This window comes from Megascapheus bottae, chromosome 27 (assembly GCF_031878675.1).
Source record: "Megascapheus bottae isolate mThoBot1 chromosome 27, mThoBot2.hap1, whole genome shotgun sequence".
Taxonomy (NCBI): Eukaryota; Metazoa; Chordata; class Mammalia; order Rodentia; family Geomyidae; genus Megascapheus; species Megascapheus bottae.
Genome location: NC_143535.1, coordinates 14,098,274 through 14,126,029, shown reverse-complemented (window position 1 = coordinate 14,126,029; position 27,756 = coordinate 14,098,274). Strand labels below are relative to the sequence as shown.

Genomic DNA, 27,756 nt, shown 5'->3' with positions numbered 1-27,756 from the left:
CAACTACAATAGTGACATGTATGGAGCTCCCACTCTGCTCCCCATGTCACTCATAGCAAGGCCTCTGGGATGCCACTTGTCACCAGCCCCAGCATATCAACTGTGCAGTCCCAGGACACTGCTTCCACACCCTGTGCCAGGCGCTACCAAGGATGAGCACAGGCACAGTTGGCAAATGAAATCTGTATTGGTGCTGATGGTCAGTTCTAGAGGTCAGGCAGAAATGCCAAGAGTCTGGTGTGTCACAACAGGACTTGGGGTAGAGGAGTGTTCACTACCCGAATCCTGGGTGCAGGGCAAGCTGCAGAGGGCTCCAAGCAACTACCCCTTAGCATGTGCTCCTGAAAACCAGGAAGCACTCTGATCACTGCTGGTCCCGTCACCTTGGCATGAGGCTTACACCTGTGCTCAGATTGTAAGTCCTTCTGTATTCTGTCCCCTGTCCATTCCAGAGCTGGCATGCAGTAGGAACCCAGTAATTGTTGGCAGACATACAAAACCCCCCACCCCCAGTCCATGCAGAAGTGACTCGGTGTCATGGCCCACTGAGGCATCAGGTAGCTAAGGACCAGGGTAAGGTACGGTGACTCTTAAGGGAGCACTCTCAGAGCCCAGGAGATATGCCCCTTACATCTCTGTCTGATGTAGCTTCTTTGCCCCACCATAGTCTTGGCCTAAAAGAGCAGCAATAATGTTTCAAAGTGGCTAAGGGAGTTTGAGCAAGAGCAAATGGAAGGTAAAGGAGTGTCCACTGTGGGAAATACTCAGAGAAGACTGAGGCCAGGTCCCTTAGAAACAAGGAAAATATCCCCTTTGTAGTATAAGTGATTACAGGAGTGTAGAACTTAAACAGGTGAAAGAAAGATGTCCCCTTGCCAAGCCTTGACCCTTCTGTCTGGGAGTTGAACATGCAAGACTGAGTTTCTGCTCTGGTCCCATCCCTTCTGCTTGCAGCTCGTGGAGCTCAGGGCCTCAGTCTTGTAGTTCTTTGTGCTTGGTCTTTTCCTGTGGAGAGTCTTCTGTAGCCTTAGCAGTTCTGTGGGCTGGGCTGGCTGATGTTAGGAAGTTTCCATTGCCTTGCCCTGGAGAGCGCTGTAGGGACCCATCGCGGACCCGCCACGCTTCTCTTCCAATCAAGTCCTCATATTTCTTTATACCTACATAAAGAGGAGAGATCAAATGTTAAAAAAGACGACAAGCCCCTGCCTTTCATTTCCGCTCTGTCATTAGGGCTTCCTTTACCTCCTGGATGAGGACCAGCAAGTCATATTAATTTGAAAAACTTAGTGTTTCTGCCATGCTTCATAGCTTTTCCAAGTAGCATCCCATGTCCCATCTCACCTCAGCTTCAGAGGGTGCTGTGATGCACTCGTATCTGTGCATGAGGGTGAGACTCTAGGGGTGTGCCAAGGTCTTAGAATTGAGTGAGCAGAGAGGCCAGGATTGTCCAGGGATTCTATTCCCAATTCCCATTGATGGCTTTGCTCCAATAAATGGCCTCACACCTTCACAGGGCTGTCACGGAGGGCCAGCCTGGGATGACAGCAGTGCCAATAACCCCACAGGCCCCTCCCCTCTACATGAGAGAACCTGCCTCTCACGGAGCCAAAAGAAAGGCGTGCTCACTACTTGTTCTTTTCCCTTTATTTTCTTCCTCTTTCGGTCTCTACTCACACCTGGCTGGAAGAATCCAGATAGAAGGAGTTAGCTATGCTTCCCCCACCCCATACACACTTTGTGACTTTCCTAAAATGGAAGTTGTCTCCATGAACTCAGAGGGTTCTTCCTCACATTTATCATCCAGCTCAGGTCCAGGCTCCAGCGAGCTCCTCATTTAACAGTAGGCTCCTGCTCAGGAGGAGAGCTGAAAGGCGCCCAGGGAGTTGCCCAACCCTGCCCCAGCCACTAAGCATCTCATACCACCTCCATATCCACCACCACTAGACACCAGGCAGACAGCACAGCAGGCTAGCCACCTTGATTCAGATTTTTCAGCTCCCATTGCTGGCTCATTTTTCTTCCCCTGAACTCAGAAGGGCAGAGGAGCCAGAAAGCCTTGGTTTCTGACCTTCAGGAGGCACTTGCAGCTCAGCCTGAGTTCAGAGAGAAAATGATTTCCCAGGTCTGCCTCCTCTGCCCTACAGGGAAAGCTGAAGCCATTCTGTAGTCCTCCAACCCCTCGGGAAGCAATTCCCAAGCACTATGCTCTGCCCAGCGTCTCTAAGACCTGACTCCCAAGGACACAGAAAGTAGGAAATGAAAATCACACCAGCGGGCAGAGGATTTGCATGCAGCCCACAGACTTGAACCAAAATACTCACAAAAATCATGGGACTTGTGGAAAATACTATCACGGGTGGGTTAGGGCCAAACTAGAGCTACGGAGACACATGAGGACAACAGGAAGGTTAGCAGGGCTCGGGGGAGGGTGGAGGGCCACAGCTCACATTAGGGAGGGTTGCTTTCACAGCCCCAAAGGTCAGTGCTGACCAGCCTCAGACTGGCAACTTGAGTGCTGGATGGCTTGTTAAACAAGACAGCTGGGGAGAGGTGGGCCATGCAGTGCTGGTGGACTCACCCTCTGCTTCTGCCCAGGGCTGCCTTCCAGGCTAGGATCTCCTTGTACACCAGCCGGCAGAGGAGCTGCAGAGAGTCCAAGACAGAGAGAAAGGAGTCAACCATGGAAGGCAATCATTCTGAGCACAGAGCAGCTGTTCCAGAAACCCTGATCCGTTGAAACATTTGGTTCCACCTTGGAGACACAGATCCCCCAGTACCTCCGTGTGTACCCCAAGAACTCTTACTAAGCAAGCCAGGATGTCAGCAGAGATGAGCATGTAGAAAACGTTGTTCCAGCCCGTGGGGGAAATGAGCCCCGCCAGCAGAGGCCCCAGCGCTGCACCTGCAGAGAACATGGTGTCATCAGAGGGAGATCTGCCCACCCGATGATGGATGCCCAGGGGCCTGCCCCAGACAACGTGCGACTTCAGCTGGCCGCAGCCAAGAACCACACACCTATGGAGCCTGTGCCGTCGATGATGGCCGTGACGGTGGAGAGGGCCTTGGCATTGCCCTTGAGGCTCTTGTGAGTGCCCTGTGGGGAGAAGAGCAAACCCTGAGCTGCAGGAGGGCAGCCTCATGCAAGGAGCATGCCCCCCAGGGGTCAATATGAATGACAGGGATTCTGAACGGTTTTGAGGGCCTCATCCTTATGGAGAGGGGAAAGGGATTCAGTGAAATGAAGCTGGAGACGGAAGTCCTGACTGTGCACCCAGATTGCCCCTGGCACCGGAGGTGGCCCACTTACCAAGTCAGCAGAGACAGCTGTGGTGATGAGTGCATAGGGGCCGTTGACCAGCATCCCACAGATAATGAGCATCACTGGTGGTGGTGGCAGAGACAGGGCCATTAGAAAGGAAAGGCCCCGCCCAAGCCCCGCCCCTGGCCTCCACATCCCCCAGCTACCCCGTGCAGTAGCCACACCCATCCTCACCTATGGAGCTAGTAATCCCATTCTGGCCAATGTAATTGTACAGGAACATCTGTAAAAGGAAGGAGAGAGGAAATTGCAGTCCAGCTCCTGGAGCCCCCACGTCTGAAACCGCCTTTAGCAGCTCTGGAACGTCAGCTGCCACTCTCTTCCTCCCACCACGCACACCCAGACTTCAGGTATTTTAGTGAACCATGGGTGAAGTCCAAACTGGTCATCTATTTCCTTGTCCCCAAGAAATCTATCTAGCCTCCATCTCTTTCTGTGCTCTTTTTCTTCTCCACCAAGACCAAATAAGCTTAGTCCCTTTCCCAGATTCCCAACCTCCTGTTCACCTTGGTTACACACACAGTGCTCAGAGCATACACACTTTGCCCTGAGGTTCCACATACCATGGGGGCAGCCAGGATCAGCATGACACAGCAAGTGGTGGCCCTGCCATTGGTGTAGTCGGAAATGAGCCCCGCCAAGATACCGCCTGGAATACACACTCATCACACACTCCCCAGACAGAAACACCCCTCCATCCCCTCACCTGTTGCCCAGAAGAGGCCTGGCCTTCGGGACTCCGTCCCCTTTTTTAGCCCTCCCCTGCAACCCACACTACAGGAAACCAAACAAGAGGGCCATCTTAGGCCCAACCAAGCAGAAGTGAGAAACCAGGAGCTCTTTCTCCGGGGGTAGGGGCTTCTCAGGTTGTAACCTGCTGGACTGATTCCTTTCTACAGAAGGTAGAGAAGCAGCCCACCAGGCAGCTTTCATGCCTTACCTACAATGCCACCAACGTCAAATAGCGTGGAAAGGTCTCCAGCCTCTTTGGCACTGAAATGAGCTGTGGAAACGCAGACACTCGGTGAATATCCACACGGCCACAGCCAGAAGGTACCCTTCAGGGCATCAATCCTAGCACAGTGTCCTCGGGGGAACGATTTGAAGGCCCCATGGCACAGCACTCGACCAAGGCCTCAGGGTGAGTCTGCATCCTTTTGTGATGGACTGTACTGCCACTTGTGTAGAATGATCTTGACCTTCAGAAAGCATCCCTGCCCTCCAGGGGCCATCTTCCCCCTGGAGCACACTCTTCCACTGAGCCCATCCAGCCACCTGCCCTGCCCTGCTCCTGCCCCACTAGCAGCCCAGCCACCTTCCAGCTCTGCCGATGCACAGAGCCAGGAGGTAACTAGCAGGAAGATGGAAACTCTGGGTCAGACTCTAGCGCTGGGTATAGAAAAGGGAACAGCTATAAATTTGACTTTGTAGCTTCATCTGCAAAGTTGACTCATACTCTAAATTCAGCACCAAAGCCAAAAGACAAAGGGCCACACAGAGCCCCTCATGAGCCCCAGCCAAGCTGCAGCTGGACATCGGGCTGTGACTAAACCCCACTCCTTTCCTGAGCAAGCACATGTGTGGCAAGATTAGGAGGGAGTAGATGAGAGGCGGAGCTCTGAGCCTCCTGGGGTTAGGAGGGCAGAGCAGCCTGCTCCTTAGTAGACTCGCCCTCCTTGTGTGATAGAGACCCAGGGCCCATGGCCTTCAGTCAGCCACAAAAGTGACATCCTGTGCATCCTAGCTCCCCCACCAGTGATAACAAGGCTCCCCCAAGCCATGTGTTACAGCTCCAGCCCCTTCGTAGACTTGGAAGTAAATACTCAAAACAGATCTTTTTGTCATACCTCTGAACCAAGTTTTCTGCACTCAGGCTGGACAAAGAACTGGAGGACAGTAGAACAGAGCTTTGGGCTCTTAAGGCCCAACTCAGCTCCAAGAAAGGCTGGGTGTTCTAGGGGCAGTGCAGTTTCCTATTTAGCATAAGTAAACAAATCTACCAAGTAGCTTAACAGAAATCCTGTGGTATTCAGGAATCAGCAGCAGCCTTGGGCTCCGGGGAGATTTTACTCCTGTGTACTCACCCACGTTGGAGATGTACAGGGGCAGCCAATAGAGGAAGGTATAGCTGACCAGTTTGGCAAAGAGTAGACATAAAGAGAACTCGATCACACCCTGAGGAGTGCAGCAAAGAGAAAAATGGAACAAGTTTGAAAAGGGTGTTGTACACAGTACTCCCATCTCCTGGTGCCCAGTGGAAAGATTCAGAAGGCCCCACTCCTCCCCCGATCCATGGGCTTCTCACCGGGATCTTGAGGGCCCCCAGAAAGCTGATGGCAGCAGGCTCAGGTCCCGGCTCCTTGGAATAGCTGGCTGGTATCTCCATGCTGTCTCTGTTGCCATAGGGACTGTTCCCAGCATCCTCAGCATTGTCCTGGTCCTTGTCTTGTTCGCTCTAAGCACAGGAGAGGAGCCTTGACTGTGGGCACAACCATGCACCTCCCCCAGGATGGATGGCAAAAGTATAAGGTATGTACATCTCTTTCTTGAGGCCCATCGGCTTATGGGGGAGCCAACCCAAAGACTATGGCTTCCCCCTCCCTTTGTCCCCCGTCTGTTCCCTGTGATACAGTGGGAAGGAAGAGATAGGGGCTCACACTTACGTGGTGCTGTGGAGGGGTGCAGTCCACGTCTTCTGGGTCTGTGGGGGACAAAACCCATTTGAGAAGCTCATTGAGCCAGATTTTCACTTGACACAGGGCCTAAGCTAGTGCAGGAAGCCAGCCTGACTTTCCAAGTTCCATCTGGTGGTGTGCCTCCTGGACCAAACAGTGGCTAGAACCTGGCCTTGCCAATAGACAGGTCTCAGAATGGGAAAGAGCAGTGCTCTGCCCGCCCCGCCCACAGCTCTCAGATCCAAGCAGTGTGTCCAGCTTACCAGCTTTAGGCCAGTTTAACTAGATTTTCCCTTTAAACCTTCTGCTATCTTGGGTACACATCTGGTTACTGTGGCTCAAATCTTTGAACCCCATGAGTGTCCACACCTGTAGGGCTCCCTGGCCTGGGCGTGGGCATGGTGAGGTGTACTCACACTCGATGAGGAAGAGGAAGGTGACGAGGCCTATGATGGCAGTGATGATGCCAGGCACGATGAAGGACAGGCCCCACTGGTGGTTCACCCACACGCCAGCAATCAGGGAGCCCAAGATGTTGCCCACAGATGTGTGCGAGTTCCAGATTCCCATGATGAACCCCCGCCTGGAGGAGAGGAGAAGAAAGGGTAGAAAAGGGACCTGCCCTCAGCCTCTGAGACCCAGGCTGGGGCCCTGGCTGGTGTTGAGCAGGTGACAGCAGGGCCCAAGGCCCCAGGCATCCTGTTGTAACCAGCTCCGTGAAAAACAGTATCACTATAGAGGGTGTGGGGGCCCCACTATTGTTTTAGTATGTGGCCTCACTAATAAGGCAATGGTCCTTAGCTGTGGGGATGATTGTGTTACCCAACATCTGGAGGTTTTGGCGCTGATCCAAGAGTTGCCAGCAGTGCCAATGCATACCCTACAGGGTATGAGTCTCCCTCCACATGAGAATAGCACCCCAAAGGTCAATACCAGGCAGGAGAAATCTGCCTTGCAGGTAACTTTTGTGTGTGTGTATAAAACCAGTTAAGAGAGTTACATAGACTTTTTTGGGGGGGGATGAGGGGGAGGTCATCGTAGGGCTTGAACTCTGGGCTTGGGCACTGTCTCTGAGCTCTTCAGCTCAAGGCTGCCACTCTACCACATTGAGACCCAGCACCACTTCTGGTTTTCTGGTGGTTAATTGGAGATGAGAGTCTCACCACGAACTTGGTGCCCAAGGTGGCTTTGAACTGTGATCGTCAGATCTGTTTCCTCAGTAGCTAGGATTATAGGCACGAGTCACCAGCACCCGGCATGCCTTTGTCTTCGTTTATCATGAGAAGTGTAACTTAGGTTGTCTATTCTAGGGGTTCCCTTGCCTATGAGAAAACCTCGGAAGTATTTTCATCTCAGCCTGTGAAAATGACAGTGCGGCACTTTTCTCATCTTTTCCCTTGAGTATGCACCAGAGAGCCATGGGTGACGACCTCAGTACCCCCCCCACACCTCTCCGCTACTCACTTCCCCTTCCCGAACCAGTTCCCCACACAGGTCACTACGGAGGGCCAGCCTGTGGTCTGAACAAGTCCATTGCAGATCTGGAGAGAGAGGAGGGAGGATGGGAAGGGGGTTCAGTGTCAAAGCTGAGGGGCCCTCGACATCCCACACTGCAAACCCTGCCCTTCCCTCACAGGCACGTCCATGCACAGCCCAGGTCAAGAGCTGGCTTCCCCCTAGTTCAAAATCATTTGAACCAAGACCAAGCCTTTCCCACAACTGAAGTAACCCTACAGGCACGAGTGAGCCAATGACACGGGGCCCCAGGCTTGGGCATCCAGGTCCTTGTCTGCTAGGAGCTGGGAAGCCAGGAAGGACCAGTGGTCTCTGTGGTGGAATTCGTACCTGGATGAGCACAAAGTACCAGAGCAGGTGGATGTTCCAGAAATATCCCAGGCCGAAGAGGGAGGTGAAGAGGCCACTCAGCAGCATTCCACTTGAGAGGTAGTAACGGAGGGGGAGCCGCTCCCCAAAAATCCCACTGGAGAAGAGGCAGACTTGTGTTCAATTGCTATATCCACTGTCACTGATCTTCTGCCCCTGCTACTCAGGCCATGGGGACGACGGGCAGCCTCCACCCCTACACCTCCTCTATTTTTTGTGGGTCGTCGGGTTTGAATTAGGCCAGGGCGCTGTCCCTGAGCTCTTCAGCCCAAGGCTATCACCTTTCCCTTGAGCTCCACTTCCCATTTTCTAGGGGTTAATTGGAGATAAGTCTCAGGTCCTTTTGTGCCCAGGCTGGCTTTGAACCTTGATCCTCAGATTTCAGCCTCCTGAATAGCTAGGATTACAGGCGTGAGCCACTGCGCCCAGCCTACTTCCTCTGTTCTATGCTTCATGGACACTGCTGCTTGTGATGATTCTGTTGCCCATCTTCCTTCCTCTTGGCCAAGCATGACCAGAGCTGTCTTGTGCTTCATTTTATTTATATATTTTCCAGGGCCTGGGCTTGGGGCCTGAGTACCGTCCTTGGGTTTTCTCAAAGCTGACACTGTACCACTTGAGCTCCAGCCACTTCTGGCTTTTTTCTTTTTTCTTTTTTTTCTGCCAGTCCTGGGCTTGAGCTCGGGGCCTGAGCACTGTCCTTGGACTTTCTCAAAGCTAGTGCTCTACTACTTGAGCCTTAGCACCACTTCTGGCTTTTTTTTTCCTATGTATGTGGTGGTGCCAAGGAATCGAACCCGGGTCTTCATGCATGCTAGGCAAGCACTACCACTAGGCCAAACTCCCGGCCCTCTTGTGGCTTTTTTCTATGTATGTGGTACCGAGGAATTGAACCCAGGTCTCTGGGTCCCCGGCTCTCCTCCCCTCTGCTGCTGGCAGGTATGCCCTCGCTTAGATCTGCAGTACCTGACACATCTGACATACATCTGAGTAAAATCCTCCAGTTCCCTCCTCCAGCATGAAGCACAAGGCCTGTAGGTGCCTTGTCCTCCAGCAGATCCCCCCTCTCTACCCCTGTGGACAGTGGGAAATCTGCCCCATACCCCACACTGTTCCTCTCTTGCCTTGCTTGGTCTGTCTGGATCCCCTTCTCCCCTGCCCCAGAGGGCATCGCCTCCATGAACCTTTCCTCACAGCTTGGCCTCAACTTCCTCGGAGTTTCTGCACCATTTTACAAGGGTCACCCACTAGCTTCAAGGCCCTGCCTCACTTTATCAGTGGGGCAGTGAGTGCCCCACTGAGCTATTTTAGACAGGGAAGATCTCGGGGCAGTTCGGTGCCAGTTCTGCTCGGAATGAGTTGGCTCCAGGGGGCCAGGGAAGGGGGATGCGATCAGAGCGGGACCTCTGGGTGAACAAGCAGCCATGTGAGGACACAGAGCCGGCCGTGGGCTGATAGACCAGGCGGAATCTTGGTCTCGTTCCCTCCCGGGGCAGTGGGCAGCATACCCCACTGCTCAGGGGCAGTGGCTCTGAGCCATCCCCCTCTGGGAGGGACTGGGCACTGAGTCCTCCTTACCTGATAAACATGCCAATGGCATAGGCCACAAGGAATGCATTGTCCACCGCGCCCAGCAGCTCCTTGTAGTCATCTTTGTCTAAAAGCAGACGGGAGAGCAGAGTTGGGTTTCTTGACTGGGCCTGCAAGCACTTTCAGGCTCTTGGGGAAGGAGATGTGGGGTGAAGAGCAAACTCCTTACCAAATGGACTCCAGCTGCACCACGTGGTGTCATTCAAACTATGGGAATCGTTGACCGGGTTGATGAGCTCTGAACAATTCTGGTGCAGACGGCTCTGCGAGGCAGTGGCAAGCTCTGGTCAAGGGTCACCTCCCACGACTGCCAGCACTTCTGCCTCCCCCTACCGCTGCTGCCTCCAGCAAGGACTGACCACAGGACAAGGTGGTCACTTGAACACAAAACCCAGAGCCCTGGACTTCACCCCATCCATGCCCCCCCCCAACTCAGCTGTCTTAGGAGACTCAAAAGATCACCCAGGGGGGCGGGGAGTTTGGCTTAGTGGTTAGAGTGCTTGCCTAGCATGCACAGAGACCCAGGTTTGATTCCTCCATACCACATACATAGAAAAAGCCAGGAGTGATGGTGTGGCTCAAGTGGAAGAGCATTAGCCGTGAAGGGAAAAAAGCCCAAGGACAGTGTTCAGGCCCTGAGTTCAGTCCCCAGGACTGGCCAAAAAAAAATCCAGGGAAACATGACTAGGGTGTGGGGGGGAAAGCAACCAACAGTGGGTGTGACCAGGAGGTAGCCCTGGTAACCCGCTGCCCAGGGTAGCAGGATGCCATCCTCATCCCATGCACTAATTTGATGGATGGTGATAGCCTGAGATCCAGAGCATTCCATGCATGCGTGGCTGTCCACCTCCCTCCCCAGCCTCACCTTGACGATGCTGATGGGCTTCCTGGACATGTGGTAGCAGGTGTATATGAGAAACGTGAGCACCAGCGTGAAGCCTCGGAACCTGCAGGGGAACAGCCCCACGGTGTCTCACCCCGGCCTGCTCTGGCAGCCTTGGCCCTACAACGCTTTAACTTCGGGTTCTTTGTGTTGGAGACATAAGCCAGGAGGAGGCTCAGAGCCCAGGGCCTCTGAGGTTCCTTAAGAGCCTACGGGGTGCTGGCTGTGCATTACACTCTTGTAGGACCTGTCCTCTAACTGGCGCCTTCCACCCCCCCCTCTGAGTCCTTAAGGGGGCCTGTCTGGAGGTATCTTAGAAGTGGGTGGCTGCAAGGAGGTGGGGTCGGTTTCTAAATATCAACAGTGATGGGATAAGCTGTGCTGGTACTGCTCTAGCAGAGAGGCTTAAGGACAGTGCCTTGGCCCTGAGTTCAAGCCCCAGGAGAAGAAAAACCCTAAGGACAGCATCCAGGCCCTGAGCTGAAGCCCCTGTACTGGTACCGCAGGGTGAGAGGAAAAGCTGAAAGGGGAGGAGGATCTGCATTCATAGTGAGGCTAATAGACCACTTGGGCTTAGAGCACAGTGGACAGAGCTCAGCCTGTAGCTGAACATGGTCAGCTGGAGATGGAACTCAAGTCACCTCCCTCATAGTTGTCTGGACAGATCATTTTTTCCAGGGGCTCATACATCCTGTCGCCTGACCCCATGCCCTTGTTGAATGGAAAGACAAGCCAGGCAGCCCTCAAAGTTTCCAGGGTCTGAGGAAGGAGCCTCACAGCCTGCTTGAGTCACTGTCTGCTTCCCCCAGGAAGTTCTAGGAAAACATGTCAGAACAAGAGCTGGGGTACACTCAGTGGTCAGGTGAGTGTCTAGTGTGGCTGAGGCTGTTTTCCATACCCAGCACCACCAAAAAGTCTCTACTGCCAGAGGCCAGAGAGCATGGGCCAGGCTTTGGGGAGACCCAGTGTGTGGACTCTTCAGAGATCTGAACTGGAAAGGAACGCTAGGAGCATCCTCAAGTCCTTTCCATCCCTCAGCTGCCTGAGGCAGACACTCCATGCTCATTCTCTAACTCATGGGAATCTGCTTCGGAACCCCAAAGTCACTTCCCTCTACTGTGTCATGAGGCAATGCAGACTGTCCCTTGTGAAATTAGCGGTATTGCAGCAAAGCCTGAGTTTGGGTGGGACTCTCACCTCAGCCCTGCACATGAGCTTTCTACATGTCTCAGTCACAATACTCTTCCCCCAGCTTAATCTGAAGGAGGCTGAGTGCCAGGAATCTGGCCAAGTGGTAGAGTGCTTGCCTGGCATGCAGGAAGACCTGGGTTCGATTCCTTAGTACCACATCTGCAGGGGAAAAAAGGCCAGAAGTGGTACTGTGGCTCGAGTGGTAGAGCTCTAGCTCAGGCCCTGAGCTCAAGACCAGGACTGGCGGAAAAAAGGCTGAATGTGCTCCCTTGGAAATTGCTGCCCACCCCCACTCTCCCAGGGTGGCCCAGCTTCAGCACAAACAACAGCTGCCTGTAATCCCAGCCCTTGGGGAGGTGGAGGCAGGAAGGCATAATTGAAACCAGTGTTAGCTACAGATTAAGGATTTGTCTACAGCAGAGGGGGAGCGGGGGAGAAGGGGGTGTTCCAGTCATGGCTACTAGTTCCGAAAGGCTCAGAGGTGTTCTAAGGACTCGAGTTCTACAAGGAAGGTGGAACTATCCAAGTAGCTGTCACAGTGATTAGGACCAGCAAACCTGGTGGCAGTAAAGGTTTCTAGCTTCTAAATGGTTGCCAAGTTGCCCTGGACTCAAGTACAGGGGCATGTGAGATTCGGAGAATGGGTGCTCAATAGGGTTTGTTATGGTGGGTCATAGGGCTTTAAACTTGAAGGCTGGAGGCTGTCCCTGAGCTCTCTTGCTCAAGGCTAGCCTACCACTTTGACACTTTCGGCTTTCTGGAGGTTAATTGAAGAGATGTCTCACAGACTTTCCTGCCCAGCTCAGATTAGAAGTTTGAGCCACGGGCACCCAATAAGCTTTTTCCACGGAGCAGTAAATGGAAGACCACACCACCTACCGCACTGGCCAGTCTAGGACGAAGCCCCGAGGGATGGCTCCACCTCATTTCGGGTTTCCTTACAAGTTGTACAGGGATGCATATCCCATCCATGGCACAGGCCAATCCACAGTGTCACTCCTAGCCCTGCACCTATATGGTACCCCGTTAACCCCCCCCCCCGACCTCCGCTAAGCCCACCTTGGCTGACCACATGGTGGTGCCAGAGTGTGGCCACTGAAAGCAACAAACCTGAACTACTCTGAACCAAGTCTTCTGACAGGCTGGGCAGTGCTGGAGCCTGGTAGGGACGAGGAAGCCAAGTAACACCTGAGCAGACCTGCTGAGCCCTTTCAGGAGATGGGCAGAGCCAAGAGAGCCTGGATGGACAAGTCAGCAGCTGCTAGCCACATGGTAGCAAAAAGGGTCCAACTCCTACCTTGCTTTCTCCCAGCCTTTCCTTATCTTTCCTGCTCCCTTTCCTCTGGGATTTTGTCCCACCCAACCTCGAGTAGGTCTTGTGTGCCACAAGACAACGCCTTATGCCCATCTCTCACATCCTTTTTCACTTGGCATTAACAAGGCTGCTGTCATCTGCCTGCATGCCTACCATGTATCCAGCACACACTAGGGATCGAGAGCCAGCAAAAGGAATCTGAGTCAAGCAGGGTAGTGTATGCCCACAATCCACTCAGGACACTGACACAGGAGGACCACAGGTCAGTGGGTAGACAGACACGGAGACTGAGTGAGGCTATGCATGACACAGAACCTGGGCCAGTGGGAGAGGAGCGGAGTCAAGAAAGGGTTCCCAGAGGTGTGACTTAAAAATAAACAGGAGGTAGCCAGGCCAGGCAGGGCTCAGCAGGAAGCAGTATATGGAAAGGCACAGAGGCGTGAAATAACACTACCTGTTTGGGAACACTGCATGGGTCAGGATATCTGGACGCCGGGGCTGCCACCCACAGGAGAATGGCTGGGAACAGAAAGGGTGGCAAGCAGGCATCTTTGGGGATGATGGAAAACCCCCAGGGACGAGGCTTTCCTAGGTCAGGGTGCTGTGGACGGCAGCTAAGTGGAAGCAGGCTCAGGTGGTAGACTTCTGTCCCACTGAGGATTGGGGGCCCACAATGGGGGTGTCCCAACAGGCCTCCCTGCAATACTAGCTCTCTGTGCCTGTTCCTCCTGCCAGCTTCTCTCAGGCAATGGGAGAAGAAATGCAACCCCCCCACCAGTGGTTATTTCTCGGAGTTATCTAGAAAATAGGAGGCAAAAGCTGGATGTTTTTTGTCCAGTCTTGGAGCTTGAACTCGGGGCCTGAGCCCTGTCCTTGCGCTTTCTCAAGGCTAGAGCTCTCCCACCTGAGCCACAACACCACTTCCAGCTTTTTCTATGCATGCGGCACCAAGGAATTGAACCTGAGTCTTTGTGTATGCTAGGCAAGCACTCTTACCACTTGGCCAACCACCTGGTCCCAGATTGTGTTCTTTAAACCAATTTGCCCCTGTGTAAAGCAGATCATGCGATCTTTCCAATAGAACATGTGACAGGTCGGTGAGAGGATGAGGTCACAGGACTTCAAGTATTTGTCACTCAGTGGACACTTACAAAATGGCCTCTAATTCCTTCCCCCTTCTTCCCCCCCCCAGTTGTAGAGCTTGAACTCTGGGCCTGGGTCCTGTCCTTGACCTCTTCAGCTCAAGGCTAGCAGCTACCACTTTGAGCCACAGCACCACTTCTGGTTTTCTGTTCATTAATTGGAGATGAGTCTCAAGGACTTTTGTGCCTGGTCTGGCTTTGAACCTCAGATCTCAGCCTCTTGAGTAGCTAGGATTACAGGTGTGAGCCGCTGGTTTCCCACTGCTGGTTGGACCATGCAAGTTCCAATTCACCTGAAAGGTAGAGTTTTAGGGGCTAACCTCCCTACTCTCCACCAACCCACGGTGTATACCTGGGCTTATAGGGACACTGCTAGGGCCCTGGCTGTGCCCAAAGCAGGCGGAGGGTCTGTGCAGGGAGCCTGTCATGATAATGGGAAGTGGCTCTAGGCCACCCCATTGCACCCTCAAAGAGCAGACAAGACGCCGAGGACAAGTCCACACCAGCACTCTGCCCTCCTCCAAGGCCTGCCAAACGCGATCTCAACCTCCAACAAAACCAGGTTGTGGTGCCTCATACCTGTAATCCTACTCAAGAGAATCACAGTTCAAAGCCAGCCCAAGCAGGCAAGTCTGAGTCTCTTCAAGTGAACACCAGAAAACTGGAAGTGGTGCTGTGGCACAAACTGGTAGAGCACTAGCCTTGGGCAAAAGAGCTCAGGGACAATCGCTCATGCCCTGAGTTCAAGCCTCATAACCCACTGGAAAAAGAAAACCTAAGTCTCCCAGTATCCTCAGGAGAACATAATTTCTGAGGTTCAGGGGTTCTTGGCTATGTCGTGTGGTACTAGACTTCACAGGGACGAAGAGTTCAATGTCACATCACGGCTGGGACTCGGGCGCTTAGGGGCCAGGTCTCCTCTTGGTCCAGTGCCCCATTTGGCCAGGAGAAGGCCCGGGCGCCATTACTCATAGTGGCCTGGGACCTGGGGCTGGTGGAGGGCTGAGCTCACATCCTGAGCTGCGATGGGTTTCACTTCTCTCCTGAATTCTTCCCTCGTGGATCAAGAGGCCCAGTGGAGAGCAGGGTGCAACATCTGCGCGGCTGTGAGGGAAAGGATGGCAGTCCCGAGGGGCTGGGCCTGGCAAGCAGCCAGGGGACTGAGGGGCATGGTGCCTGTGGTTCCGTGTGGACCAGATGCCCCATGACTCTCCAACTCTTTTGTTAGAGGCATCTCTCAAGAGTCTTACTCCCCCCACCCCCAGCATGCTGGTTACTGAATAACCAGGTGAGATAGCAGGGGGGTGGCTATCTCAGCGAGGAGCTGACAGTTCTTACTCTTTGGAAGGAACCCGCCATGGCCTCATTGACCTTGTCAAGACTTTGCTCTAAGAATGCTTCTGAGGTAGGAAGCAGGAACAGGGTGTGCTGAATTAGCAATAGATAAAAGACAACAGCATCTCCCCGCTCCCAGGGCCGCTCAATACCACCAGAAAACAAGAACAGCAGAGGGACTCTGGCTTCTAAGATGTAGAAACAACCCTTCCTTGCCATCTCGGACACCATCTCCCTTCTTGGCTTGGCCAGGACTTTGCCAACTGCTGACGGTGGCAGGAGGTGACTTGGGCACTTCCACTATGGGAATGAACCTGGTGGCCTATTCCGGGGTCAGCAGGTCTTTTTTAATGAGACAAGGTCTTATTATATAGTGCAGGCTGACCTTGCACTGAGGAGGCCGCCTCAGTCTCCTGAGTGCTGGGAGTACACGTGTGCTCTACCACACGGGGCTTTCGGGGGTCAGCAAGTTTGAAAAGGGAAAGAGGTTCCGGCACAGAAATAACCCGAGCAGGGCCGGTGATGCTGGGACCATGTCTCCTACAGTCCTGGCTTGGTAGACCCGGCCACGGGAGGGGGGGGACGGGGGGGGGGCGGTAATCCTAGCAGGGAAAGGGTTGCTGGGAATCCACACCCCATCAGCAGGAGTGCGGAGCGGTGTCTTCAGCGGCAGTCCAGTGGTGGAAGGCACAGACTTCCAGGACGAGGAATCCTGTGTTTGTTGACCCTCTTTACCTAGCTTGGCTGCTTGCTCCGAGAAATCAAACTGATTCCGTGCTTAGACCCACACTGTTTCTCAGAGAAGGAACCGCTTTGGTCGGGTAGCCACCGGAACACAGATCTTTCTAGAGGTTCACAGCCAGTTGATTTTTTTTTTTAAGCTAAAGGAAAATAGAATTCTTCTACTTGAGCTGTGTAGGGAGGGAAGTGGCATGCGCTGATAGTGAATAGACAGGGCCTTGCACATTCCATCATGAGGCTTTCTTAGCCCACCAGGACAACTGTGCAAGACTTCTGAGGTTCAGAAGAGAGCTGGTCAGCAGGTGCAAGCCCCACTGTCTCCTGAGCGTGGGGATCATGACAGGGCTGTGGTCCTGCTCAGGAGCTGAGCCCACGGCCTTCTGGAGGCCTCACCCAGCTCCCGAGCATGGAGGATCCCGCCCCAGGGCCCAGGCAGAGGCGTGCAGTGATTGGGCCATGCTCCACCCTTGGTGTTGAATCTCCAGTCCTGCGTGGGGATTGCCTGGTTTGGGTCTCTGCATTCCGTGGGTAGAACTTGGCTGAAGAAAGAAGGCTTTGAAGGACCAAGCAGACAATTATAAATCCCTTGCTGTCCACTAGACTGGTCCACACAGCAGGAGACAGGCGGCCCCACCCAAGCCAGGGGCAGCACATAAAGTGGAGGGAAAGAGGAAACAGCCGGCTGTGTGAGGAAGTCATGAGGGGATGGGGGCAGGGACTGTATGGTCCCATGTGCAGTGTGGGGTGTGGAGAAAATGGGGAGCCTCTGGGTCCTTTTAGCATTAGCAGGGACGTACTTTAGGAAGAAATGGTGAGAGAAAAATGCCCACCCGATGCCTATGGCTCATGCCTGAAATCCTAGCTACTCAGGAGGCTGAGATCTGAGGATCATGGTTCAAAGCCAGCCAGGGCAGGAAAATTCCAAGAGACTCTTATTTCCAATAAGCTGCTCAGAAAAAGACCAAGTCAGGCTGTGATTCAAGTGGTAGAGTAGTAGATGAGCAAAAAGAAGCACAGGGACTGTGGCAGGCCCAGAGTTCAAGCTCCAGGACTGACAAAAAAAAGAGCCAAGACCTTCAGATCTCAGCCTCCTCAATAACTAGGATTATAGGCCTGCACCACCAGCTGCTAAGAGTTTGAGTTTGGCAAACACACAAGGCTATGTCATCCAGCAAGTCCTATTCCTTAGACCCTAGTTTGGGGTGAATGAGATGGGTGAGGTCCACCCAAAATACAGGTAACCTTCAGGACTTCCTTTTGCCACACAAGCCTTTCATTCTTTGAAGAGTTCCCAGTATTTGCCATTTCAAAGGAGGCAGCAATTTAGACATCCCCTCCTGTGTCTCCCGAGCTTACAAGTGAACTTTTACTAGGAGGTGCAGTAGGAGGGCGCTCATGACGGTCCGCTGGCTTCCTGGTTTTGACTACTGATTTTTTGACAGTTGGATAATTTCCAGGTCTCCTGTATCTACCCTTCTCAGTGCCCCCCTGCCCCACCTTCCCTTCTCAGGAGAATGCCCACCACCGCCCCTCCTCAGCAGCTTTTTGCTGTCCTTCACAAGGATATGTGCAGAAACTGGGAGAGTAAGAGAAAGCTCAGTAAGGGCTGGCATGGAACAGGGAAAAGGACATGAGACATAACCAGAAGAGGCTGAATCTTCATTTTTGGTTCTGCTATTTAATTGGGCAACTTGTTTAGCCTAAGGTTCAAGGCTTTTTTTGTGTCGTGTGTGTTGCTGGTACTAGGTCTTGATCTCACTTGACTATTTTTGCTTAAGGCTGGCACTGCTCCACTTGAGCCATACAAGCTTTCTGCTGGCTAGATACATGAGTGGTACAGACTTCTTTGGACCCTGGCTAGCTTTGAAACTCCTTCCTTAGATCTCAGCCTCCAGAGTAGCTCAGATTACAGGCCTGAGGTACCAGCACTCAGCTTGGGCTTCTTTGAGAGGATATACTGTACAAGATTGTAATTGGATTAGCAGACATTATAGTGTATATTTCAGTGTCTGTCTGCTTCAGCCAACTCCACAGGACGGAGCATTTGTTAGCCTCACCCAGCCCCCCCTGGGAAGAGCAGGGTGTGGGGAAGCCAAGACAACACAATGTGGGAGTTCACCATTCCCATCTTACCCGACCAATCTGAGCCCCTCCACACCCATTCCTGCTTATCCAGCTGCTGTGTCACCCGGCTCCCTCCTCCCACAGGCTTCTCTCCTCAACCTCTCCAATCTCCCCCCCCCCCCACGCCCAGACAAGGCCCCAGGAAATACACCCAGCAGCCACAGTCATCTTTCTGGAAAGTTGCCCATGTTGCCAGCTGCCACCAGACATGCCCATTCAGACATTGGCACCAAAGGTTTTAATCAGGCAGGGCCAGGAACCTGTCAGGTGATTGGTGTCTCCGAAATGCCACGGGTAGCTATCTACCCTACGTCCTGACAGTAACCTCTGCTGGGCGGAAACTTGGCAGAGCCATAGACAGAGCTTGGATGGCACTGCCTTGATGCACCTGCTGCCACCGCCCCAGCTCTGCCCCAGGGACCTGTCTGCCCACTGGACAGAATCCAGTCCATAGACAAAGACCTCCCGGGGCCACCAGTTCAGTTCGTCCATTTCGTCCAGCAAATGCTGGACAAGCCACAAAGCCTCATTTTACCTCTGTGATCCATGGAGGAAAACTACCTTGCAGGTCACTAACAATTACAAATTGCTAGGCACAGGTGGCTCCCGCCTATTATCCTAGCAACTAGGGAGGCTGAAATCTGAGGATCGAAGTTCAAACCCAGCCTGGGAAGGAAAAGTGTGTTATTTCCAATTAACCACCAAAAAGCCCTAAGAGGAGCTGTGGCTCAAGTTCGTAGAGCACCAGTCTTGAGGAGAAAAAGCTAAGGGGCAGTGCCTAGGTCCTGAGTTTACAAAAATAACAAATAACGAATAAAAAAAAATACAAGTGAGGGGGCCGGGAGTTTGGCCTAGTGGTAGAGTGCCTGCCTAGCATGCACGAAGACCCAGGTTCAATTCCTTGGTACCATATACATAGAAAAAGCCAGAAGTGGTGCCGTGGCTCAGGGTAGAACACTAGCCTTGAGGAAAGCCCAAGGACAGTGCTCAGGCCCTGAACTCAAGCCCAGGACTGGCAAAAAAAAAAAAAAATTACAAATGAGGGCTGGGAATTTGGCCTAGTGGTAGAGTACTTGCCTAGCATGCACAAAGACCCAGGTTCAATTCCTCGGTACCATATACATAGCAAAGCAAGAAGTGGTGTTGCGGCTCACGTGGTAGATGTTAGCCTTGAGGAAAGCCCAAGGGCACTGCTCAGGCTGAGTTCAAGCCCCAAGACTGGCAAAAAAAAAAAAATACAAATGAACCATTTCCACTGGGGATGGAATCCCTTCCACCACAGAAATTTGCAGGTGCTTAATAAATACCACGTATGTTAAAAATTAAAAGTACTTAGCCTGGTATTCTTTCCTTCCTGCCCCCCCCTTTTTAAAAATTGGATTTGAATTTAAAGCCTTTTGGAAGGTGTTCTATCACTTGGGCCAGGCCACTAGCCCCTAAGTAGTTCCTCATTTAACTTAAAATCCTCTGATACAGGTGATCATCTCTCTTATATGGTTCACTAGAAATGGACTCTCAGAGGACTAATTTGAGGCCAAGTGGCCATATGAGTTTTCCCCAGTACACAATCGTGAAGACAGTGGGATGAGATGACATGAGCTCAGGAGCCACACGGCTCTGACCTAAACTCCACCTCTGTCACCTACAGCTCCCTGACGCTCACCATTTCTCAGCATCCCATAGTACCTGGATGTACCACAGGGATGCTAAAGTGCAGTTCTATAAAGATTATAAATGAATAGTATCTGAGTCACAATAGTAGGAAATTAAATGATAGTAGTCTAAGTGCCTCCTGTAAGTACATGAACCTCATTTGAGCTTTACCAAAGTAGGCATTGTTAATACCCATTTTATACACCAAGGAAGGGTCCAAAGCCCAAAGCCAGTCGACTCCCCAGCCCGCTCCCTTGATCTTCATACTGCTCTTCCCAGGCTCTCCTTGGGGATATACAAAAGCAGAGATGTTCATTTCTCATTTTATTCAGGCTGTAAGTTTTGATCCTATTTGTCTCCTCTCTAATCAACATTTTGTTTAGCCTAGGAAATTCAAGTAGGATTAAGGTCCATCTGTAATATATAATAATGTAGTAGCTGATAATGAGATTATCGCTAATAATACTTGTAAAAGCCAGCATTTATTGAGTACTTCCTGAATACCAGGAAATTTACACCTACCTATAATCTCTAATACTTCACATGTCAGACATGTTCCAAGAGGCAGATTTGCCACAAAACTAATTCACCTGACCTTGAAAAGACAGTTCATAGAAAAGGTCATCCTTGGGGCTGGGAGTTTGGTCTGGTGGTAAGAGTGCTTGCCTAGCATGTACGAAGACTAGGGTTTGATTCCTCAGCACTCCACATACATAGAAAAAGCCAGAAGTGGTGCTGTGGCTCAAGTGGTAGAGTGCTAGCCTTGAGAAAGCCCAAGGACAACGCTCAGGCCCTGAGCTCAAGCCACAGGACTGGCAAAAAAAAAAAAAAAGAAAAGAAAAGGTCATCCTTAAACCCTTCAACACAAATGCTTAATTTTTATGGGTTTTTTGGGGGGGAGGTTAACTTATTTTTTTGGTCTTTTATGGTACTGGGGATCAAACCCAGGATGTTGCTTGGTAGGCAAGCATTCGTCATTGAGCTACATTCCAGCTCAATATATATACTTATGCCTTCTAAAATTGCTGACTTGGTCTGCATTGTAGCCCAGTGATAGAGAGCTTGCCCAGTATGTATGAAGCCCTGGGTTCCATTCCCACCATAGCTAAACAAATATAAACGGCTGGCTGTGTTTGCACACATGCCTGCCTTTTCCAACTTCACCCTTTGAGAGGGTAGGGTCATGTCCTCACAGTCTCTACAGGCCTCAAAATAAAGCACAGTGAGAGCCACAATCTAAACCCATGCTCCTCAGGAAGGAAGGGAGAGACGATCCATGGAGGAGCCCCTATCAGCATGAGAAGGGGAAGCATAACTAGACTCACCAGTTGACTGATGAGGAAACAGGTTCCACAAAGTTCACAACTGATGGCATGCACTGGTGGAACGATTCCATACCAGCTCTATGCTGGATGGAGATTAGAGTAATTGAATTCACGCTTTTTAAAAAGCATGTAAGCTGGGCACTGTGGCTCACGCCTGTAATCCTAACTACACAGGAGGCTGAGATCTGAGGATCGTAGTTCAAAGCCAGCCTGGGCACTAAAGACCATGAGACTCTTATTTCCAGTAAACCACCAGAAAACCAGAAATGGCTCTGTAGCTCAAGGGGTAGGGTGGTAGCCTTGAGCTGAAGAGCTTAGGGATGGTACCCAGGCCCAGAGTTCCAGCCCAGAAAAAAAAAAGTGTGTAAGTGTTGTGTGTAGCTATAGAAAGCTGTGTTGTGAACTCATCTGATCTGAAATAGAAGTAATTTTGGTTAAGTTAAAATTAAGAGGCAAGCACTGATAGTTCACACCTATAATCCTAGCCACTCAATAGGCTGAGATTTGAGGATCAAAGTCAACCCAAGCAGAAGATTCAGACTCATTATGAATCCGAGACTCGATCAAATAGCAACAAGCTGCAAGTGGAGGTGTGCCTCAGGTAGTAGAATGTCAACCTCGAGTGAAAAACAATCTGCAGGTATAGGTGTGCCTCAGGTGGTCGAGTGACATCCTCGAGTGAAAAAGCTCAGCAAGAGCACAAGAACCTGAGTTCAAGCTCCAATACTGTAACATACAGACACAACCACACAAACACACAAAGATAGAGCTGGAGCTGTAATCACAGCGTCAAGCACGTGTCTACCACGGGCAAAGACTGAATTTCAATTTTTGGCTCCTTAAGTAAAACTAGGATGAATGGTGGCAGAGGTCCAGTTATGACAACATAGTAATGAGCTATGTTTTGAGCGCTTCATTCTAAGTGACCAGGAGTTCCAGAATCAGAATAAGGTGGAGGGCAGCAAAACAAGACCTGAGTGGACACACTGGAGGGTTTACTGAACAGGCGTTTGTTTGCCCTTGGATTACAGTAGTACAAATAAAGGGTCTGAAATGAAACCGTTAAGTATTAAAATTGTGTTGAAGCTGGCTCTGTTTTGATGTATTCATATTCTCAAAAACAAGATCCCTGCAATCAAAGAGTTGTTCTTCCACCTTTTAGAAGGAGAGTTGCTGGGGCCAGGAGTTTGGCCTAGTGGTAGAGTGCTTGCCTACCATGCGCGAAGACCCTGGCTTGATTCCTCGGTACCACATACATAGAAAAAGGCAGAAGCTCTAGCCTTGAGAAAACCCAAGGACAGTGTCCAGGCCCTGAGCTCAAGCCCAGGACTGGCAAAAAAAAAAAAAAAAAAAAAGGTGCTGCCGGGCATTGGTGGCTCCCGCCTGTAATCCCAACTACTCAGGTGGTGGAGTAGTTTAACACCAGTCCAGAAAAGAAAGTCTGACATTCCATGTCCAAAATAAATAGTGAAAAGCTGAACTGGGAGAGTGGCTCAGGGGGCAGAGCACCTGCTTTGCACATATGAGGTTCTGAGTTTAGACACATCTTAAGTGTATCTGGTGTGTGTGTGTGTGTGTGTGTGTGTGTGTGTGTGTGTGTGTTACTGGTCTTGACGCTTGAATTCAAGGCCTGCGCCTGTTCCTGAGGGTTTTGGGGTTTTTTTTTTTTTTTGGTCTCTGGTAGGGCTTGAACTCAAGGCCTGGGTGCTGTCCTTGAGCATTTTCACTTAAGGCACTCCACCACTTTCAGCCACAGCTCCACTTCCAGTTTTCTGGTAGTTAAATGGAAATAAGAGTCTCACAGATTTTTCTACCTGGATTGGCTTCAAAATGCAATCTTCAGATCTCAGCCTCCTGAGTAAGGATTTTAGGCGTGAGCTATTGGCACTAGCCCTGAGCTTTTTTTGCCTCTTTTTCTCAAGGTTAGCGCCCTACCACTTCAGCCACAGTTCTACCAGTTTTTTTCTGAGTAGTTTACTGGAGATAAGAGTCTCACAGATTTTCCTGCCCAGGGTGGCTTCAAATTGCAATCCTTGGATCTCAGCCTCCTGCATAGTTAGGATTACAGGCATGAGCCATAGGCACCAGGATGATATATTAGGTTTTTTCGGTGGTGGGAGAGTGTGGTGGGATTATGGGCTTGAACTCTGGCCTGAGTGCTGTCGCTGAGCTCTTAGTATAAGGGTATCTCGATGTGATATCTCCATACACATGACATTATTGATCAAGCATAGAAATAACTGTAAAATTGGAAGATACTCAGCTTTAAATTCACGTAAGATAGTGTTTACATAAATATTCCAGGAAATTCGGAATGTTGCTGTATTAAAAGCTCAGAATGTTTCTGAATGTTCTCTCTGTCCACATTGCCTTTTTTTTTTTTTTTTAAACAGTACTGCAGTTTGAACACAAGGTTTGGTCATTGCTGGACAAGCGCTCTATTGCCTGAGTAGAAGACCATATGACCACAGTATGTCTATTTGTCTGCATCCTGACAGAGCTCTGATCACAACACAGATTTATTAGTCATGGTTTCGGTTACAACTTAAAAAGTTTACCTGAGCGGTGCTGGTGGCTCATGTCTATAATCCTAGTGATTCAAGAGTGAGATCTGGGATTCCATTCCAAGACAGCCCAGGTGGCAAAGTCTGAGACTCTTATCTCCAATTAACCACCAGAAAACTGGAAGTAACCCTGAGGTTCAAAGTGGTATAGGGCTACCCTTGAGCAAAAGAGCTCACGGAGAACACCCAGGCTCTGAGTTCAAAGCTCCACAACTGACAATAAATAACATGCTTATCTGGTATGCAACTTTTAAAATCTGAATCCATCATCTTCCAGTCTATGTCATTGTTTTCACCTGTGAGTATTATTAAAGTTTTATTTAAGCACACATGATTAGGGCTTATCTAAAACTTACTAAATTTCTTTAGTTGATTTTTTGAATATTATGTAAGTTTTGTCTCAGAATTTGGTTATAGCTTAATTTTTTTTCTCCATAAAACTTACATTCGGGGGCTAGGAGTTTGGCTTAGTGATAGAGTGTTTGCCTAGCATGCATGAAGCCCTGGGTTCAATTCCTTGGCACCACATAGAAAAAGCTGAAAAGTGGAAGAGCAATTGCCTTGAGAAAGTTCAAGGACAATGCCCAGGCCCCGAATTCAAGCCCCAGCACTGGCAAAACAAAAAAAACCATTCATCCATTTTTGATGTGCTGTCCATTGTCTTCTTTGAAATTAGATATATACTATGTTTGCAGACATTGTCTAAATGCTTTCACTGACTTCACTTTATAATATAGGAGCAAAAAAAGTCCCGTAACTTTTTTTGTATTAGTACTTGAACTTGAGCTCAGAATCTGGGCACGGTCCCTGGGCTTTTAAGCTCAAGGCTAGCTAGCACTCTACCATTTAAGCCACGGCTCCACTTTCAGCTTTTTTTGGTGAGTAGAGTTAAGCCTCACAGATTTTACAAGCCACAGTCCTCATAGCTCAGCCTCCTGAGGGGCCACTGACACCCGCTTTTGTGTTGTTTTAACAGAGGCCTCTTGCCCACTCAGTCAGTGCTCTACAACTTGAACAATGCGTCGAGCTTGGCTCTTCGCTGGCTAACAGAAGATGAGAATCTTTTGGACATTTTAGTCCCAGCTAGATTTGAACCTCACCCTTTCAAGTCTCAGCGACATGAATCGCTAGGATTATAGGCATGAGCTTCTACTGGCACCCAGTGACATCATTTTTTATATGTCTCCCACAGACGGTGTCAGCTAGAGGCCAATGTTTTATCCTTAACAGTCATCTCAAAAGCATTGCACCAAGCACTTACTCTTGGGCACAGCATTCTAATGGTATCACTTGACCACTTTAAAAACAGGAGTTAGTAGTTTCTAGTACTCTAGTCAAGAGGGGAGGGTTTCAGAGACTGCTAATCCGTGAATCACCATCACCTTGACTCAATGAACTATAGGCCATGATTGACCTTTCTGTTTGAAATAGTTCTAGTGTTCCATTTTCAGGGTATCTCTCCTCTGAGGTAATCAACAATACATAGCAATTTAGTAAAGTATACTTTTGTGATGGTACAGGGACTTGAACTCAGGACTTTGAGCTCTTCCTCAGCTTTTTTTGCTCAAGGCTGAAGCTCTATCACTTGAGCTGCACCTCCACTTCTAGCTTTTTATTAGTTACTTGATGTCAAGAGTCACCTGGAATTTTTCTGCCTGGGCTGGTTTTGAACCTTGATCCTCAGATCTAAGCCTGGGAAGGATTACAGCTGTGAGACATCAGGGAAAAAACTTCCATCAGATTTCTTGATTTTCACGGAGTTGGTTATTTGCAAAGGTTCTGCCATCATTTTTTTTTTAAAAACCAGGGCATATTTGGAAAGTTACACAATCAAGGCCTTATGTGAAATGTTATATTAGACAACGATGCCCATTTATCCAGATATAACCAGCTTATTTAAGGAACTAAGCTTCGCTGTACAGAGCCAATACTAATAAACACCCCTGCGGAAAGTGGCTTACTGGCTTCTCAGCCATGCAGGCACAGGAAGGTCACTCCGTTTTGGCTGGTCCAGAAGCCTTAGCTTTGAAAGACTGAACAGAGAGGAACTGGTCTAAATTTAGAGCACAGCAGGTCAAATCTAGTGAAGACAATTTCTTGGTATGGCTTCCTGATCTCGGAACAATACATAATAAAATGTAATGCTGTTTGTAAAGCCTAATCTTAGATTCCATATTAAAACTTCAGGCAAAGTTAGCATGCTCAGCCTGGTAGTTCACACTCTTACTGTGTCTACGTAAATCATGAACTCAAATCTAATGAGATCAGCTTAATTTTGTGATTTAAACAAATAATCTCATATTGTTTTTGATCTCCAAGAGAGTCTGTAGAAAAAGAAAAGATTATGCATTGTCTGGATCTTCGTGCATGCTAGGCAAGCACTCTACCACTAGGACAAACTCCAGCCAGATTATGTTTTGTAATTGTGGTAAAAGATACATGACAAAATGGATCATTTTAGGAAGTGGAGCTCTAGCTCAAAATGGTCAAGTGCTTGTCTTGAGCAAAAAGAGCTCAATTGTCAGCACCCCTCACACTCTCCTCATTTCTGGATTCTCTTTTGGATCCAATTCTAACTTCTTCTAGTCCTTCACTATGAATGAAACACAAGTCTTGATGGTACCAGGGCTTGAACCCAGGGGCTCCTACTCATTCAGCTTGTTTGCTCCTGGCTGATAATGTAGCACTTGAGCCACGCCTCCAGACTAGTTTTGTGTTCATTGGAGATAGAATCTTGGAGACTTTTCTGCCTGGGCTGGCTTCAAACCTCCATGGACCTCCAGGTCTCAGCCTCCTGAGTCTCAAGGATTCTAGGTGTGAGCCACTGGCATCTGGCAGTTAAAATACATTTTTTTCCCCTGGTACTAGGGATTGAACCCAGGACGTAGCAAGCGCTTTGCCACTGAGCTACATCCTAGCCCATAAAATAAAAATCTTTAACACTTGTTTATTTTCATATTCTGATGAGACATGATTTTTATCTTTTGGAAAAAGTGAACATCTTTAACCATTCCAAATTCTAGTAAGTTTGTAAGTAAGTGAAAGAAGTTGGAAACGATAAGCAATGTCACTAGTACATTTAGCCTAAAGTTACCTGATTCGTCCAGGAATCAAGAGGACTGCTAAAAAATTAGGGGGTGGTGTTGGGGGCCTTGGGCTAACTTGTGCCCTAGTTGAGCTTCGCGGTCAGCCTGAAGACTTTTAAACGAGCACACCTGCCCCATCCAAACACGCCTCCTACCTCCTCTACTTATAACCTGTCTTTTTTGGTGCCTCCCCCGAAGCCAGGCATGTTTTCAATCACTCCTAAATGACGACTTATTTCAAACACATGGGCAGCCGATTGAACCGGCTCCACACAGCACGGAGGAGAGGCTGAAACCTTTCCACCCATCTCGACACGTGGGTGGCTTCCCACAGTCGGGAGGACAGCCACTGTGAAGGCCGGTGCACCGGCTTTGGGGTGCCCAACCATCTGTGAAGCCGCTGAGGCTCTGCTCTCCCCATCTCCCAGGGCCACGGAGCTCTGTATTTTCCACCAGATCAAAGCAACTAGAAGCCACAACTACTACTCCCAAGGCCACGGATTTCCTCCAGCACCCTCGGACCGGGCCTGGCTTCCCCAAGCAGCCAGTCCGGATCTCTCTGGTTACGCACGGACGTCTGGGGAAGAGGATGCGGGGAGCGCGGAGGCTCGGGGAAGGGAACGTGGAATTGGCTCCAGGGAAGGAGCCGGAACCCCGCGGGGCCCGCGGCCTGATCCCCTCCCCCAGGCTGCCCCCGTCCTTCCGGGCACCCCCACCCTGCCCATGCGCCCCGCTCACCAGCTGTCCCTGGAGAAGGCGCGCAGGAACCAGATGCCCGGGGCTAAGGAGGAGCGCATCTCGCCGGCTGGTACCCGAAGCTGGCGTCCCGGAGCCCGCGTGCGTGTCCGGGGCCGGCGGGCGGCGGCCGGGTTTAAATGCCCCGCCGGCAGGCCCGCCCCGGCCGCGCAGCCCGAGGCCGGCAGCCCCCG

General features: G+C 50.6%; 1 protein-coding gene across 1 annotated transcript; it reads right to left on the bottom strand.

The window, feature by feature from the left end:
- Window positions 1-168: 168 nt before the first annotated feature.
- Window positions 169-27,658, bottom strand: Slc37a2 (solute carrier family 37 member 2). The gene is made up of 18 exons (XM_090319652.1): window positions 27,566-27,658; window positions 10,334-10,415; window positions 9,638-9,731; window positions 9,457-9,535; window positions 7,840-7,975; window positions 7,459-7,535; window positions 6,411-6,577; window positions 5,983-6,020; window positions 5,625-5,774; window positions 5,404-5,494; window positions 4,260-4,322; window positions 3,883-3,968; window positions 3,494-3,542; window positions 3,308-3,381; window positions 3,016-3,094; window positions 2,805-2,902; window positions 2,579-2,643; window positions 169-1,157 (listed from the first exon to the last, which is right to left on the bottom strand). The coding sequence occupies exons 1-18, from the start codon at window positions 27,622-27,624 to the stop codon at window positions 1,142-1,144; spliced, it is 1,503 nt and encodes a 500-aa protein (XP_090175778.1). The 5' UTR covers window positions 27,625-27,658; the 3' UTR covers window positions 169-1,141.
- Between the last annotated feature and the right edge of the window lie 98 nt (window positions 27,659-27,756).

Coding starts and splice junctions, on each gene's coding strand:
- Slc37a2 (XM_090319652.1), bottom strand. CDS start 27,624: ATGCGCTCCTCCTTAGCCCCGGGCATCTGGTTCCTGCGCGCCTTCTCC. Junction 6,021..6,410: donor CTTCCTCTTCCTCATCGAGT/GTGAGTACACCT, acceptor TGTCCCCCACAG/ACCCAGAAGACGTGGACTGC. Junction 5,495..5,624: donor TGGGGGCCCTCAAGATCCCG/GTGAGAAGCCCA, acceptor TGCACTCCTCAG/GGTGTGATCGAGTTCTCTTT.